General features: G+C 52.3%; 1 protein-coding gene across 1 annotated transcript in view; it reads left to right on the top strand.

Annotated features, from left to right (window-relative positions):
- METTL22 (methyltransferase 22, Kin17 lysine) overlaps positions 1-4946 on the top strand; it is a 7806-nt gene extending 2860 nt beyond the window's left edge. Inside the window, exons 2-6 of the mRNA XM_044915260.1 lie at positions 474-527; positions 1307-1387; positions 1598-1700; positions 3289-3457; positions 4834-4946. Of these exons, the coding sequence (XP_044771195.1) occupies positions 474-527; positions 1307-1387; positions 1598-1700; positions 3289-3457; positions 4834-4869 (443 nt within the window). The 3' untranslated portion in view covers positions 4870-4946. The remainder of the gene's footprint in view (positions 1-473; positions 528-1306; positions 1388-1597; positions 1701-3288; positions 3458-4833) is intronic.
- The last annotated feature ends 12774 nt before the right edge of the window (positions 4947-17720 follow it).

The following is a 17720-nucleotide window of genomic DNA, read 5'->3' on the forward strand; positions in this document are numbered from 1 at the left end:
CCCCCCCCCCACTAGGCCACGCGCTCCATGGGGCGGGGCCCTGTCTGTGTGATGCCCCGTCGCATTGTTTGTTGAATGCCCAGTCGTCAAGAGCTGGAAGGGAGGAGCAGGTGTGACTCATGTTCTCTTTGAAGCCTCCCCTGACACCGCCGTCTGCCACCAGAGCTGGTCTCTCCTGGGCCCCTGGCACATCCTCTCAGCAGTGCCCTGACCACATGGCCTGGCCGGTGCGCGCTGACCAGCCAGCCTCTCCTGGGCTGCTGGTGCCTGAGGACAGGGACACACCTTCTAAACCTTTGCATTCCCTGTGTCCGGTGCGAGACCCGAGACCTAGCGCTCAGAAAATGCTGCAGGGAAGGAGGGACATGGAGAGGATGTTGGTGGGGGGACGGAGGGATTTGGGCATAGAATGGGAAGGGTTAGCCTTCTTTCTGTTTTGAGTTTGGACATTCTGCTTGGTTTTGCTTTTGCAGGTGGTGTAGTTAAGGTCAAAGAACTGGACTGGCTCAGAGACGACCTGTGCACAGGTGCGCATCTTCTTGTCCCGCGTCCCGGCAGACGCACGGCCCCTTGTCCTACCTCCAGGACATCAGCCCTGTGTCCTGGGCTGAGCAGAGGGTCCCGGCTGTCGCCACAGTCCCTCAGCTCACGGCCACTCCGCTCCATCGGCTGATGAGTGACAGTTGCTGGCCGCTTCTACCTGCTCTGTCACTCAGACTCGTAGTGTCCCTGCACAGTAAGCACATTAGTCCCCAGGTTACAGGTGAGGACAGACGCTCCGGGTTAAGCACCTGCCCAGGACTGGGAGGCAGCCTCCCCAACATGGCTCTGTCCTCTGTCCGTGGCAGGGTGTCGGCCATGTGGCTTCAGAGCCAACTGCATGGGAGAGTTTTCTAAGTTTATTATACAGGGTATTTCAGACCTGCATGCTTGCTCACTCTTTATATAAACACTTGGTCATCTACCGAGCACTTAGCACCTTAGGTCCCCTGCCCTCCCCAGCAGTCCTTGAGGGCAGCCTTACTATGCCCATTCTGGTGCAGAATTGAAACCCAGAGAGGTGGAGCACCTTTCTCAGCGTCACCCAGCAAGTTCATGGGGCAGCAGTGCCTGCCCCTCAGTGGCGGAGGCAGCCGCGTTGGCAGCCGTGGCCTTGAAGCTGGGGCGCTAGGATTCAGAGCTGCCTGGCGGTGCCCACCGTTCCGAGCTAGCCCCAGCTCTGTTTCCTCTCCTGAAGCTTCACTCAGCCTCAGAGCCGGCCCACAGAGAGAGGAACATGCGCAACATGGCCTTTCTTCTTTCACAGACCCGGAGGTCCCCTTCAGCTGGTCGCAGGAGGACGTCTCCGACCTCTACAGCCACACCACCATCCTGCTTGCAGCCGAAGGTAAGACGTCTGGGTCACAGCGGCGCCCGGGCCCCCCTGCGGAGCCCTGCCCGGCCTCCCGGGTGCCCCGCCGCACCCGCCTGTGGTTTTCAGCGTGCAAGCTGCTGCCGTTGCACATTCACAGGGACCCGGCATCGCGTCCGGGGCTCCTCCGAGGGACAGATCTCCCTAATGGTTGCATTTTCCCCTCGCCTGTTTCCTTCCCTGCAGTGTTTTACGATGATGACCTAACCGACGCTCTGTTTAAAACGCTGTCCCGCCTCGTTCACAAACTGAAAAACGCCTGCACGGCCATTCTGTCTGTGGAGAAGAGGTGAGCTCTGCGCCCCCGAGAGCCAGGCGCCCCCTTCCAAGCGCACTTTCATCAGCGTCGTCTTGTCCCTCGCTCACTGAGCACCTGCCGTGTGCCAGCACATGCCGCCCCTTACACGCGGGGCCTCCTGTCATCCGCAGGCCAGCCCACCTTGCCTCACCGGTGGGGAGAGAGAGGCTGAGGGGCAGCAGGGAACCTGTCATGGCTGGTCTGTGAGCAGACGAGCACTTGAACGCAGCCGTGCTCCAGAGCCGGGACACGTGGCCACTCTTTCTGAATGTCCCCTCCAGGATGCCTTCTGTCTCCTCAGGGCCCCATGTCCCGATGCAGACAGAGCCCCTCCAGGATGCTTGCACTTGAACATCCTGAAGCATTAGGGCTCCCATTGAGGGAGTGTCCGTTTTGGACACAGTACTGGACACTTCACACCATTTTTTCCAATTTCTCTGCTAGGGCACAACTTTTCTGAAAGCAATTTGGAATATGTAGCAAAAGCCATAAAACCGGGGCACTTGGCTGCCTCAGTAGAGCTTGTGATTCCTGATATTGGGGTTGTGAGTTCAGCCCCACATTGGATGTAGACATTACTTAAAAATAAAATCTTAAAAAAAAAAAGTGATGAAACTGACCCTACTTACTGACCCAGCAGTCCAGCATCTAGAAATTCGCCCTGTGGAAGCGATCACGGCTGTGTTGTTCATACGGATAATATTGAGGCGCTTCTTCACGGCATACGTGAGCAAGGACAGCATGTGGACCGCGCCTAGATGCTGATTTTATAGGCAGAGGGAAACCTCGAGAGTCCTGACTGGATATTGGAATGTTAAAGAATTATCATCATATTTGTTTTAGGTGAAACAAAGAAGCAGATGATCCTTTATCTTTTCGAAATGCATGTGGCTGTATTTACAGAGGAGACACTGTGATGGCTGGCGTTAGCTTTTTAATAATCCAGTCTGGGTGTGCGGGAGGCAGAGGCCACAGCGGCCATGAGCTGGCGGTGGTTGAAGCTGGGATAGTTGATCACACTGTCGGAAATTTCTCGTAATAAAAGATCTGGGAAATAAAAGGGGAAAAGGCAAAGAATTTGTTTCAGCATAAATCGTGTTGCAGGTTAGGGTGTAGAGGTGGCCGAGTGGCGGGGCTGGGAGGACTTGGGAGGACGTGTTCTGAAGTCGCCCCTCTGATGGTTCCCCACCCACTGCTCTCAGGCCCTGCCCTTCATACACTCACTGCAGATATGGTTGTGGGCACATCGTGTGCAGATTCTTTGCTGGGGGAGGCAGGGGAGGCCAGTGGGTGGTGGTCAGCATCCACCTCCTGTTCCACTTTGTAGCTCAGGGCAGGGCCTGTCTTTCGGGTGGTGGTATCTTAGCCACCTGACTTCGCCTCCCTGAGCTTCAGTTGCCACGTCTATAAAATGGAAGCAGTGACTATATGTCCACCTCCCGGGCTCTCCTGCAGATTCAGGAAGGAAGTGCACCCAGTGCTTGGTACACGGTAGGCGCTCAGTGAAAATCTGCTGGTGGGGAGTGAGGCCAGGGAGCAGCCGGAAGGTGAGGCATCTGTGTCGGCTGCTTGTTTGCAGGCTGAACTTCACACTCAGACACCTGGACGTCACGTGTGAAGCCTACGACCACTTCCGCTCCTGGCTGCAGCGGCTGGAGAGGCTTGCGGACGGCCGGCTGCGCTTCGTGGTGGAGCCGGTGGAGGCCTCCTTCCCACAGCTCCTTGTCTATGAGCGCATCCAGCAGCTGGTAGGTGCGGCCCCACCGCGTGCGGGCCATCGTTGCTGCGTGTGACACTGCTGACCCCAGGGCCTTCCAGACACGGGCCCGTACCCTGTGCTGTCGGGGCGGAGGAGTGCGAGCAGCCGAAGGCTGTGGTGGGCTCTCCCCTTCTTAGGGGTCACTGTGTCTGCAGGCGGGCCTGCAGGCCAACCGTCGCCTTGGACTTGAGAGCCTGTTCTCTCCCTGCGGGCAGTTCAGACTCCAGAGGAAGTAGGGCCGAGCACAGGTGGTGGTTGGTGACACAGGAAGGCAGTGAGGGGGCACTTGGTGGCGTTCTTGATGTAGGAACCCCAGTCCTGGAGGCCACACCTTCACCGTGGAAATACACTGGCCTCTCAGACTAGGCAGGCTTAGCTGATGACCAGTGGCCCTCTGGCCAGGCACAGTGGGTCCATCAAACTAGGCCTCTGAGTAATCATACTAGTAACGGCACGCGGGCCAGGTACCAGGCTGAGCTCCTTTCTCCCCTGCCTTGGTGTATACCGGGACAAGGTAAGTCACCCCACCAGGCAGCGACAGAGCTGGGCCTTAATCCTGCAGCCACATCACTTCCTATTGCGGTTTTTAAACCCAGCTCATAGGGGGAAATCTGAGAAACAAAATTACCCTTGAAAATCCCTTATAAGTACCAGGAGCTGTAAGTCCAAATGTCTGGAATGAATGACTTCTGTTCTTTTTGCCCCTTGGCTGTGACCGCCCCTTCTGTGGTGGGTCTGTGGGGACCAGTCCTAGTTCTGAGGAGGAGAGGGGAGGATGAGGGGTAACAGAGGGCTCTCCCTCGCACGCTCCCCAAGCAAGCACAGCACTGGATTTGGGTGGTTGCCATGTGTGAGGAGCAGCCTCTGTTCACGGCTACGCCGCCTCTGGGCCGCCTTCCTGCCCGCCCGTCTCCCTGTAGACGGCAAACGGTCTACTGCCAGTGAGGACTCAGTCCCCACTAAGAACTTGGTGTATCTGTACCTTCTCCACCTGCCGTGTCAGAAGGAGCAGCACATGACCAGGAAAATCAGCTCCTCACGAAATTCAGCAGTCATGGGATGCGGCACTTACGGTCTCCCCAAATGGAAAAATTGTGACTTGCTGCCATTCTTCTGGTCCATTTTGATTGTGTGGCATCCTGATGCGTCTTGGATGAATGCCAGGACTTAGCCATCCAGCTCTTCTTCCATAGTGGGGCAGAAAGAACAGTCCAGAGCAACGAAGAATCAGAAGCAGCTCCCTACTCCTGCGGCAGCATGCATGCTGCCCCGTGGTGACTCTTCTCCTTTGCTAATTACTCCCTCTCTGACGTTGTGAAGTCTCCTTTGTGAACCTCAGGAATCTGCTTTCTCTGTTTCCTGCAGGAGCTCTGGAAGATCTTTGTGGAACCAGTAATGTGATCCATCGCATCCACAAGCACGGCTTCTCGACTGTTCTTAGAATGCGTTTCTAATAAAATGGAAAGCTCATAAAATAATGTGTTTGAGATTGTATCATTTTTAAAATGTGGCAGACGTACTTTATATGCCCCAGGGGTGTTTCTGGAGTCCGTGGCTGCCTCCCAGCAGCAGCCAGAGAATGTCCTTGCTCTGGGCTAGAAGTCCATCTAGTTGCCTGTTGTCCGTGCTGCCGGCTTGTCATATGTGTGCCAGGATGTCTCAAGAGCTATGGCTAGGTTGGGTAGGTGTTCTTAGCTTGATTCCACTTGAGTCAATTACTTCAGGTTCCCTGGCGGGCGGGGGACCCAGGGCCCAGCCGGTAGCATTTAGTGCTCCCCTGTGTTATGTGCTTACAGATGTGTTTAAGATGGTCGCCACAATTGCGGTAATAACACTACACAGAATGAGGCACAGAAGCCTCATTGCCTTCCCCGTCCCTCTGGCCAGGGCCCATTCAGAGGAGGTGGCAGGAGCCGGCAAAGAGGCCTTCATTTTCTGTTTTAACTCTTTATAACCAAAATCAGATGAGCTGAGAACAGACACGAGCGCTCTTCCTGGTCGCGTGTGGCTGACCCGTGCATGCCATGATCTGCCTCGTGGCATTTCCTCCCAGAGCCCAGGCTTCTTCCCCGCCTCCCCTTGGGCTCCCTTTTCTGGTTGCATCACATGCACATGTCTCTTTCTGCGCCCCTCCCATCTCAACCCCTCCCTGTTGCTTTCTCCCTCCTCTTCCTTCCCAGCTCAGGTCCCGCCCTCCCGCTGCCTTGGCCTCCCCGCAAACCGCCCCCCCAGTCCTGTTGTTCCTGCATGCTCGGCACCAGGCAGCGTATTCCCCTCCCTGCCTGCCCCCCACAGTCCAGATAACCCTCCTGGCATCTCTGCCTCTCTGGCTCCATCTGGACACCAGATTAACTCACTTCATCTTCCCAACGCCTAGGACTTCAGCCTGGTTACACCCACTTAACAGTTGTGAAGGCCATTGGCCCAGAGTACATAGTCAACACGTACTGTTGAACGGACACTGAATAGGAACTGTTGCCTGGGAGGCTGCTGCCCAGTCAGGCACTGCTGCCTCCGGGGACGGTGGGCCATGTTTGGAAAGCTTTGGCTTGCCACAACTCAGGGAGAGGGTGCTACCGGCCAGGGGTGCTGTTTAAAACATCCTGTAACGTACAGGAGTGCCAAGGTCGAGAAATCCGGATCAGGAAGAACAGTAGCTTCTTTAGGGAAGAAAAATGGGTGTCGGCTGAACGTGCAGAGAAGGTGACCCAAGAGAAGGAGTCTCACCCTCCCCTCTGGGAGTGGGAAGAAGATCCACACACATCATCTCTAAATCTTCCAAAGACCCTAGGGAGCAGAAGCAACCCCCATTTTACAAACGAGGAACGTGAACTTCAGAGCAGTTGGGCCACCCGCCTGACATCACAGACGGGCTCGGAGCCCATGCTCCCCTGATCCCTTTCCCACAGCAAGTTTCCCGGCCCTCCAGCAGCAGCAGCCTCGGCCCAGACCTGACTCAGAATCTGCTCTTGGGCAAGACCCTGGTGATTTGTGCACAGCAAGGGGTTCGAGAAGTGTAGCCTTTGAGCTCTTCCCGTTTTCCGAGGTTCCTACACAAAACCATCCCTTATAGACTTGCCATCATTGAACAGAGTTGCAGATCACAACGGGGTATATTAATAACAAGTCCTGGAAACAGAGCCCCATGAGACGGAGCCCCCAGCTGGTGATGTGTCAGCACTAACTGACATTTTCCTGGCACTCCTGGGGACAAGCCCATAAATGTAATTGGCACCAAGCAGTAGAGTCGTCGTGCCTTTCACCTGGCGCATTAGGGTGAGTGCTTTCATGTCTAAAGCACTCGGCCTGAAAGCTTCCTCTAAGTGGGACCTGGAATTAATCCAGATCCACTGTAATTCAAAGCATTGTCAAATTTTCGCTTCTCAGAGGTGAAATGCCCCCTTCTCACTGTGTTTTATGGCTTTGCTTGAGCCTCCAGAAGTTCTTGTTTGGCAGCAATATTTCCGAATCATCAAACCATCGAGATGTTCTGCTAGGGAATTAACCTAGATAGACCATTGCACTTTTTTTTTTTTTTTTTTTACACATTATAACGTTTTCAGAGAATATCAGAGAATATACGGCTCAAGGAGGGGACTTGGTTGTCCAAGACTTTTCAGGAAAGATTTAGTAAACCAACAGTGATACTGTGGCCCCCATCATTTCTCAAATTACTGTGCACCCAAGTCACCTGGGGTTTTGCCAAAATGCAGATTCTGACTCAGGTCCTCCTGGTGGGGCTTCATGCTGGAACGTAACCAGCCGCCAGGGGGTGCTGGCGCTGCTGGTCCAGCAATCACCATGAGCAGCGGGGCTGGGACACGTCATTCCTGGTTAAGAGCACAAACTCGGGCTGGGCAGACCAGCTTCTAATCCTGGCTCTGCCCCAGGCCAGCCAGACAACCTGGGACAAGTGGCCTAGCCTCTCTCAGCCTCCGGTTTCCTCGTCTGTGAAATGGTAAGACTCCTGTCTTTGCACAGAGTTTTTGTGAAGATTATATTAGATAATCCACATAAGATGTGCCAGGGAAGTTTTCAATAGATTGCAGGTATTATCCTAATACAGTTTTTTGGTTTGGGAGCATTTTCAGCTTGCACACTGTGGCCTAGCGTCGTCACCTGCTAGAGAAGTCTTTGTGAGCAATCTGTACTTCTCTCTGCAGATAAAGTGCTCCCTCTTGTTTCTGTATCCTGCAGTAGTAGCTGGGCAAAGAGCAAATGAGAAAAGTCATGTGGAATAGGCCTGCCTTAAATTCAGGCTCCGAGGGCGCCTGGGTGGCTCAGTTGGTTAAGCGACTGCCTTCGGCTCAGGTCATGATCCTGGAGTCCTGGGATCGAGTCCCGCATCGGGCCCCCGGCTCAGCGGGGAGCCTGCTTCTCCCTCTGACCCTATCCCCTCTCATGCTGTTTCTCTCTCTCTCTCTCTCAAATAAATAAATAAATAAAATCTTTAAAAAAAAAAAATTCAGGCTCCGCATTACACACGAGAGTCACCTTGGGGACCTAAAAGGCCCTCAGAGGAATAAGCAAGCCATCCTACACACCGCCAACCCCAACTGCAACAAGACAACCCGTGGGCTGCCGGCAGCAGGAGACGTGATTCCTGGGGAAGCAACCTTAGAGACCAAGTTCTTCATAGAGTGAAGACCATGGTGCCTGCCCGTTTGCAGTGAACCCTTATGCGTGGAATGGCCTGGACTTGGGGAGCTGTAAGTTGACAGGCAGACCTTGGCCTTACATGTCTCTGATGTGGAACGTCACTAGGAGACCCAGCTTGCCATCTCTGTGTCAAAGTGACCTACACACGTCTTGGCCCTCAGCCACAGCAGCCACACATGCCCTCCATGGGTACAGGAGCAAAAAAGCTGTGTGCATGGTCCTCCCAGGGGGATGACACCTGTGCATGCTGTGTTTCCTGTCCTGCATGCTCCTAGAAAACTAAGTGAATGGACTTTTCACTTAGTTAGGTTGCAGCCCCCTGTGTCTTGGGAAGGACTGCCAGTTGGAACCCACCCCTGCCACTCGGCCAGTGCACCTGCCCAGCAGACAGCAGTGCCACCGACATTGGAAAGACCAGGAGTTTCAACCCCGGACCCAGCTCAAACCAGGGAGACCTTCCAGGTGGTGCTGCTTGTCACGTGACAGCTCCATGCAGTGTCCCAAGGCAGGTGTCAGCAAGGATCTGCTTACCCAACATCGGTTAGTGATTCTGCCCAGCAATACTGGGCGGCCAACTGGTGGCTTTTAAATCTGTGAACTACTAAGTGATGTTATAGCCTGTCTACCAACAGACTGATATCAATCTGATAGTTTTGTGCATTTCAGCCCTCTGTTGGAACCAGCAAGGGCTGTGGTACTTTAGAGGTTAATGGGCTTGAGTAGTGAAAAGTGCCCTTGACCCTTGGGGATGGCCCTGATCTCTGTCCCCACACAGGCCCTCATTCTTGTCAGCCCAGTCTGGCACTCGGTCATGTGATTTCCTCATTGATGGGAGGAATAGAAAGGGTAGAAGTGGAGGGGCAGGTACAGGAAGAAGAGGGGCTCTGGGTGACACCCAGATTTCTGACTTGGGTGATCTGTCTTTGGAAGTTTATGAAGGCCCCCCGCCACCCCCTCCACCAAGGGCAGATTGAGTAGAAGGATACTTGGAGCAGATGTGTGAGACCCTTGAAAACACTTATTCTTCAGCATGTAAATATAATGGAAAATCTTCCTGCTGTGAACATCTACATCCGAGTGAATTCGGAGACTTGCTTCTCAGGTGGGGTATCGGTCATGAATGTCAAGGCTCTACTGCAGACAGCTGCCATGAGAGGTCTTTGCTTAAAACCCAGACCCCTTTGCAGAGCCCACTAGGCCCTCAAGGTCTGGCCTCTGCCTACCTTTCCAGCCCCATCCTGTCCGTCACACTGAATTCCTTCCTCCCAGAATGCACCACACTCTTAGCAACCCCCCCACCCTCTGAGACCCCTCTCACCCAGCCTCTCTCATTTTCTTCTTCCAGAAAGCCTTCCCCAGGTGTCCACAGCCCCTGAGCCTTCTGTGATATGACCCTTTTAAAACTTGGTGTAATGGTTGTGTTTCCCCGCATGCCTCCCTCACAGATGGTGAGCTTCATGGGGACAGGACTGGCGTCATGCAAACCCAAGTCTGACACACCCCGTCATTCTGCAAATATTTGTCCATATGCTAGATGTTGACTGGGTGCCTGGGAGAAAGCAGGGAGCAAGACATCTCACATCCGTGCCCTCATGGAGTCCAATACTAGATGAGGCAACAGGCAAAAAACATAAATACATAGCATGCATCAGGTCGTGTAAAGTACAATGATCCCAAAACCAGAAGTAAGGCCAAAAGTGACTGCACGCTGCAGCATTTGCAAGAGCGCATTTGTGTACCCGACTGCTCAGGGCGCAAGCATTTTGCAGTTCTGTAAAAACTGAAACCACATGATGACTTTCTTTTCTGTCCAGTAGGAAAATTGCCCCAAGAGGAACAGCAGTTTGGCCCCGTGGGACCTTAACCAAATTTGTGTCTAATATGGCGATTTCATCTTGTTGTTTTTCCTACATACTGTAAACATCCCTGTTTCTCGTGTTCTCTTTTGAACCAGCTTTGTCATCCTGCATTGTCCCTCATTTGTGAATTACATAAGACTGATGCGTGCTATCACTTTTAAAAGAATTACATTTAGTGGTTTAAGCCTTATAACCTCGCCAGGGTTGTTGAGGGCTATGAAGAAAAGCAAAGGCATCTGGGGCCTAGGTGAGCATCCATGAGGGCAGGGAAGGCAGAAGGAACGGATGAGTGAATGAATGAAGAGAAGCCCAGAGCTTTCAAGCCTCCTTATTGGGGGCTAGCCAACAGTAAAGACAGGTGTGGAGCTTGTTCTTGGCTTCACGTCGCCCAAGCAGTCTGGAGGTCATTTTTCTCCTCCCCCAGGTTGCAAGGCTTGAGGGGATCGGCCTCATTGGGCGCTTCACCTCGGGGCCTGGCTCGATGGAGGACCCTCGCCACGAGGTGGCGCTCCAGCCTCATGAATTGACCGCAGGAAATGCCCCAGGGAACCCAGGGCAGTCGACAGTCCCCTTAGCCACTGGCAGCTACCCCAAAGCGTGGGTCCCCAGTGACTCTCAGGGGACCCTAACTAACCTGCTATATGTTATACAGTGGCACGTTGGCTCTGAGAGCTGCCCAGTAAGCTGAGGCTTAAAAAGCATACGTAGGCTGAGGCCACAGGACCAGGAAGTAACGAGGGTGGGGTCTCCGCCCAGGTCGGTCTGACTCTGTAGCCAGCATTCTTTCTATTGTCTCCTGCCCGGAGTAGGGATTGTTTGTCTGAAGGCAAGCAGGAATGGTGTGGATTGGAGGCTGTGCTGTACCACGATAGACTGAAGGGTTAGGCGTGCCACGGCTGAGATCTTGATTCTGCCTCAGGCTTTACGAAGCAACAGATACTGGAGCCAGGCAGGAGCCCTTCTTTGGGGCAGGGATGCCTGGATCAGGAAGGGCCATGCTCAGAGACGGGCTTCAGGGGCAGGTGGTAGTGTTTCCAGCTTGAGAGCTCACCAAGAAGAGAGCCTGGAGCTAACCGTTTGGATGCTGGGGCCACAGATAAAAGGAACTGAGCCTTGTCCCCACACCCCCTTCCACTGGAGGCTCCTGAGAGGCAGTGAAGTTCGGTGGTTAGAGCATGGCACCTGGCATCTGAAATGGGCTCAGACCAGCCCCAACACTCACCCCTGCGAGCCTCAGCATCAGTGTCTGTAAAATGGGCACAGTACTGTGCTCACACTCAAGGTGGTACTTGGTGTGCATGTGAAGCATCTGGCACAGAAGCTGGTGGGCATGGGAGGAGGGGGCGGGCTGTGTCCGGCAGCCATCACCGTCATCATCACTATTATTAATTATTCACTGTTGCATTGCTATTAACTGCCTGTCGTGGGGGGTGGAAGCTCCCCAAGCAGGCGCCTTGCTCAGCAGTTAATGAAGGCTAAACAATCTCACTTGCCTAACCACTGTGCCTGAGTGTTACTTGACTGACAGCATGGGTTATTTTGAGGACGAAAAAAAATCAGTCAAGCTCTTGATACGCCATCTGAAAGGTTTCCACGACAACGCACACCTGGATGTTCCAGACAGCGGGCGGCCCCTCGGGGAAGAGTCAGAACTAAACTCCAGAGGTGGGGACGGGGTCCTCCCACTCCTAATCTTCCAGCTGTTTGTACAGCCCTGGGCAGGACGCTTTGCAGGGTTTTTCTCCTAAACCTCTCCACAACCCCACTGTGATTCTTACCCCCACTTCTCAGATGAAGACGCGGAGGCTCGGAGAAGCTGAAATGGGTTAACACCCACTGGGTGATGTGGGCCTTTCTGGGTTTCACTCGTCACCCTGGAGGAGTTGTACTAGAGCGGGTTTCTCAACCTCAGCACTGTTGACATTTTGGGCTCGATGGCCTTTGTTGTGGGGCCGTTCTGTGCACTGTGATGTTCTGCAGCATCCCTGGCCTCCACCCACTCAATGCTGGGAGCGTCTCCCTCCTCCCAGTTGTGACAACCAGTCAAGGGAGGTGCTGAGGAAATCAGGCTGAAACCCAATCATCAGAGCTCCTCGCTGGGCTGACCCTGACCTATGGGCAAGGAAACCAAGAGTCAGAGAGGAGGAGGGGCCCCAGGGGTCCCACAGCCTATGAGCAGCATGCTGGGTGGAGCAGCTGGGCGGTTTCCAGTGCAGCCTCTAAGCACTGCAGACCCCAGCGGCCTCTATTTGCTCACGCAGGACCACCAGCTCAGCTTACTGTACTGTATCACAGACTTGAGGACAGCCTAGAGCACGGGCAGCCCCGCTCAGGGCTAGCACAGCAGACGTCAGGCCTCAGCGACACACAGGGAAGTGGCATGGGAGGTGGGCTGTGTCTCCCTGGGGTCACAGAGGCAAATGCAGGGTGTTTCAACGCACGCAGCTTTGAGCCGGTGGCCCTCATAAGGAGGGTGGGGGCCTTCGGGGAGCCAGTATTGATTTCCCATGCTATGTGCACCAGCTGTCACATTCAGTTCTCTCAGCAACCAGCAAGGAGAAGCTAGAATCCATCCTTTAGAAAGCTGAGGTCAGAGAGGGTCGGTGACAGGCCCAGCGTCACACAGCTGTGGAGCAGCAATCGGTCTGGGACCAGAACCCTGGTGAATCCAACTCAGGAGCTGCTCCCTGGAGCTGATGCGAGGTTGGTACCTTCTGGCAAAGCTCCTCCATCTACTGCCTCTGAATTCAGCAGGAGAATGAGCATTTGCACGCATTTCCTACCCGCAAACTCCCAGGGAGCCCAGGATTCGTTTTCAGGAAGACCTGTTTTCATGGGAAAGGTCTTTGAAATCTCAGTCGAGCAACTGTCTAGTCCCCACCAAGCCTGGATCTTTCTGGGGTGTTCAGTTTGGAAAGAAAGAAAAATAAAAGGAGACCGTTTCCTCTAATGTGTGTCCAGGTTAGTTAAACACATACTGAGCCCTGCTCAGTGCTGGGAGCTGTGCCTGGCACCTGGTGTGGTGACATGAGTCAGGCCAAGGGCCTGTCCCTGAGGAGCTCACAGCCCTGAAGAGATCCTTTAATAGCCTGCCTGACACACAGTAAGTCGCGGGTCAGCAGTTTTGGTGAGTGTGGGAGAATAAATGGGCGAGTACACACATGAGCAAATGACTTGAATCAGCTAGTGACTTTGTGATGGAACGACTGATCTAATGAACTCGTGAGCACTATGGAAGAGGTGAGCACAGACCACGAGAGCCCAGGAGAATGGCATTTTAAAACCTTAGCAGTGACCAAAGAGGAGGAGGGGGGAAGAGGAGGAGAGGAAGAGGAAGAAATCCAGAAAACTCGGGATGTGGAGCAACAAGAACTCTCATTCATGGCCAGTGGGAACGCAAACTGGCACAACCACATTGGAACAGTCTGGAGGTTTCTTACAGGACTAAACATACTCCTGCCATATGAGACAGCAATAGCACCCCTTCGTATTTACCCAAAGGAGTTGAAAACTGTCATCCATGCAAAAACCTGCACAAAGCTGTTTATAGCAGCTCTATTCTTTTTTTTTTTTTTAAGATTTTATTTTTTAGGGGGTGCCTGGGTGGCTCAGTCGTTGGGCGTCTTGCCTTCGGCTCAGGTCATGATCCCGGAGTCCTGGGATCGAGTCCCACATTGGGCTCCCTGCTCTGCGGGAAGCCTGCTTCTCCCTCACCCGCTCCCCCTGCTTTGTGTTTCCTCTCTCGCTGTGTCTCTCTCTGTCAAATAAATAAATAAAATCTTTAAAAAAAAAAAAAAGATTTTATTTTTTAGTAATCTCTACACACAATGTGGGGCTCAAGCTCACAACCCCGAGATCAAGAGTCACATGCTCTGAGCCAGCTGGGTGCCCCATAGCAGCTCTATTCTTAATTGCCAAAACTTGGAAGCAACCAAAATGTCCTTCTTTCGATGAAGAGATAAATAAACTGTGATCCATCCACACAATGGAATATTATTCAGTGCTTAAAAAAAAAAAAAAAAAAGAGCTACCCAGCCATGACAAGCCATGGAGGAGACTTAAATGTGTATCACTAAATGAAAGAGCCAATCTGAAAAACTACATACTGTATGATTCCAATTCTATGACATTCTTGGAAAAGACAGAACTATGGAGACAGAAAAAAAGAGTAGTTTCCGGGGGCGAAGGGGAGGGAGCTCGAGCACAGGATTTTCAGAGCCCTGAAACAATGTCAGACAACGGCATGATACATCCATCCAAACCTGCGATTGGGCAGGAGTGAACCCTGTTGGAAACCATGGACCTTGGGTGTTGATGCGTCCGTGCAGGTTCATCGGTCGTAACAAATGTCCCGTCTGATGGGGACAGGCTGTGCATATATGGGGACAGGGAGTACATGGGAAATCTCTCTACCTTTTCCTCAATTTTGCCGTGAATGTAAAACTGCTCTAAAGTCATTTTAAAGAAAAAAAAAAAGTAAGAAAAAGACCTTAGCCGTTGATGAAGTGGTGGTGGGGCAGCCACTGCCAATGCCCTGCCCAGCATGCACCTGCCTTCGAACTGTCGCTGCCTGAGACTCAGTGCGAGGGCCCTCGATGGCCCCCTTAGCCTGCCCAACCCAAAAAGGACAAGCTGGAAGAGCTGGGGAGTTGACACCTTGGGCCGGCAGTCGTCGACCAATGACTGGTACTCGCTGGTGTCTATATGCCCCAGCCTCCTTCCCCTCCATGGGGTAACTGTGAAGTGAGCTCCCAGTGCTCCCCAGCAGGATGCCAGCCTGGCTGCTCACTATGATCATGTTATTACACTACCCCACCCCTACTGGTGTCTCCTGGGTCCCTCTCAGATAAAACACTCAGGTCCTTGTCTCAGGGTCTGCTTCTGGAGCCCAAACAATGAGAGTGATGATTTTGAGAATGGTCATGATAATTGCCAGTATTGGTGGAGGACTCCTACAAGCCATCCACCCTGCCACACGATATACAGACACTTCAGTTTCACACGCATGCAAGCCCGGTCACACAGGCCTTACTATCATCATCCTCATCTTCCAGAATTCCTCATTGTCACTGCCGGATCTCCAGAGTTTGAGGATATAACCGCTCCACCACTCTGTGCCCTGGTTTTCGCCTCTTGTTGTCTGTAAAGAGGAGAGGGAAGGATGGAGGGCAGGGTGGAGTAAGGACTTCAGATTTGCTGGCCCTGGGGGAAGAGTTTGATCTGTTTGGTGAAGTTTCAGCACAGAGTTGATGGACAGCTCCTTGGGGCAAAGAGCTCCCCCTGGGAGAGATGGGAGGAGTCAGCACTCTCCCTCAGCATCCTGCTTGACACTGTCCTTTGCACGCAGTGAAATGGATCAGTATTAATAGAGCACCTCCTGCATGTCAAGTACTGTCCTCAGAGATCTCAGAAATACCATAGATCTCAGACATGCCAACAAAGTCCTCAGAGATCTCAGATAAGACATAAATGCTTAGCTATGTTCTCCAGCAATGGAGATGAGTAGGGGAGCCACACCCCTCTATCTGACCCCCTGAAATGCCCTCACATGCACTGGCAAGAAGAATTGGAGTGAATACGAGTGCATCTCCAGCTACAGGAGGAAGGGACCTAGAATGTATTAAGTGCCTTTCATATTATTGAAACTACATACGTGTTATTTAACACAGGGTTTTTCCATCTCAGCACTAGCAATGTTTTGAGCAGGATAAGTGTTTGTTGTTAGGGGTTGCCTATGCATTTACTGCATCTGGGAAGCCCTCCAGGGCATGGGAGTGGCACTGGGGGACAACACAGTTCCCCTGTCCTTTCAGTGCATCCTGAGCTAGAAGGAGAACTACACTGTTGTATTTCTTGGGGGTTGGCAGCTTGGAGGGACCCAGTCATTGGAATGACAGTAGCACAGAGCTGTGACACATCTGTGACGTGTTAGAGGCGGCAGCTGGACATGGTACACCCACCTTACGGGGGTTGTGCAGGTAAGGAGAGCCAGATGCAGCTCCTGGGTCTTCGAGGAGCCCAGCACAAGGGCTCCCACCCCAGCTCCCCCTTAGCATTCTGGCTCCACGCAGAGGTCACATCCTTCCAGGCAACCCCCTGGTCATCATGGCTGTTGTACTTGCTCTGACTCTGGGCACTTCATCCTACTTTATTTCCCCCCAAAGCACTTATTGTCAGAAATTAGTTTCCTTAGTTCACATTTGCCTTTCTTATACTCTGTCTCCTTGCACCAGGATGGAAACTCCATGGAGGTGGGACCTCAAATCCCCAACACCTAGAACAGCTCAGCACCAGGCATAGAGTAGATGCTAACTGCTTATTTGTTGCCTGGCTGAGGGAATGTACAGATGAATTACTGAACGAGCGAATGAATGAGCTCTGGGCAACCTCACGCAATTGGGCAGGTCTCTTGGGGCAGCTGGTTAATAACAACAGCTGCTAAGTATGGACATCCACCAGGCACCAGGGATGAACTCCTGTCATTTACCCCAAACAGTGACCTACTGTGCCAGACACGTTTTTCTTGTTCTGGTAAAATACACATAACATGGCGTTTATCATTTTTTTAAAAGATTTATTTATTTAATTGAGAGAGAAAGCGTGAGCAGAGGGAGGAGCAGAGAGAGAGGGAAAAAAGAGAGAGAAGCAGACTCCCTGCTGAGTGCAGAGCCCACTGAGGGGCTCGATCCCATGACCCAGAGATCATGACCTGAGCTGAAATCAAGAGTCGGACACTCAACCGACTGAGCCACCCAGGCGCCCCAACATTTACCATTTTAAAGTAAAATGGTTCTTTAAAGTTTAAAGAACAGTTCAGTGGCATTAAGCACATTCACTGTGTTGTGCAACCATCACCCCTGTCTAGTTCCAGAACGTTGTCATCAACCCAAATGGAAACCCCGTTTCTACTACTACTCCTCCGTTTCTTCCACCCCCAGCCCCTGGCAACCACTAATCTACTTTCTGTCTCTGTGGATTTACTATTCTGGATATCTCATTCTGGACCCACACGGTATATGGTCTTTTGTTTTCAGGGTTCATCGACGTTGTGGCGTGTGGCAGTGCTCCATTTCTGTGTATGACCGAATAATACTCCACGGGACGATGTACGGCAATGTGTCCATCCATTCATCCGCTGACAGACATCTGGCTTGTTTCCACTTTGGGGCCACTGTAAGTAGTGCTGCTATGAACATTCATATACAAGTTTTTGTTTGAACTGCTGCTTTCAATTTTTGGATATCTACCTAGGAGTGGAACTGCTGGGTCCTATGGTAACTCATGTTTAACTTCTTGAGGAACCGCCTGACCATTTTCCAACATGGTCAATTTTTACATTCCCACCAGCAGGGTATGAGGTTCCAATTTCTCACATCCTTGCCAACACTTCCTATTTAACATTTTGTTATTACAGCCATCCCAGGGAGCGTGAGGTGGTATCTCAGGGGGGTTTTGATTGGCATTTCCCTAATGACTGATGATGATGAGCATCTTTTTATGTACTTGTTGGCCGTCTGTATGTCTTCCTTGCAGAAAGGTCCATTCAAGTCCTTTGCCCATTTTTGAATCGGTTGTTTGTCTTTTGGTTGTTGAGTTGTAAGAATTTTTTATATGCTCTGGATTCTAGATTCTTTTCTGATATATGATCTGCAAATGTTTTCTCCCGCTCTGTGGATTGTCTTCTCACTCTCCTGATGATGTTCTTTGATGTACAAATGAGCTTTTGATTTTGAT

This window comes from Neomonachus schauinslandi, chromosome 5 (assembly GCF_002201575.2).
Source record: "Neomonachus schauinslandi chromosome 5, ASM220157v2, whole genome shotgun sequence".
In the NCBI taxonomy this organism is placed as follows: domain Eukaryota; kingdom Metazoa; phylum Chordata; class Mammalia; order Carnivora; family Phocidae; genus Neomonachus; species Neomonachus schauinslandi.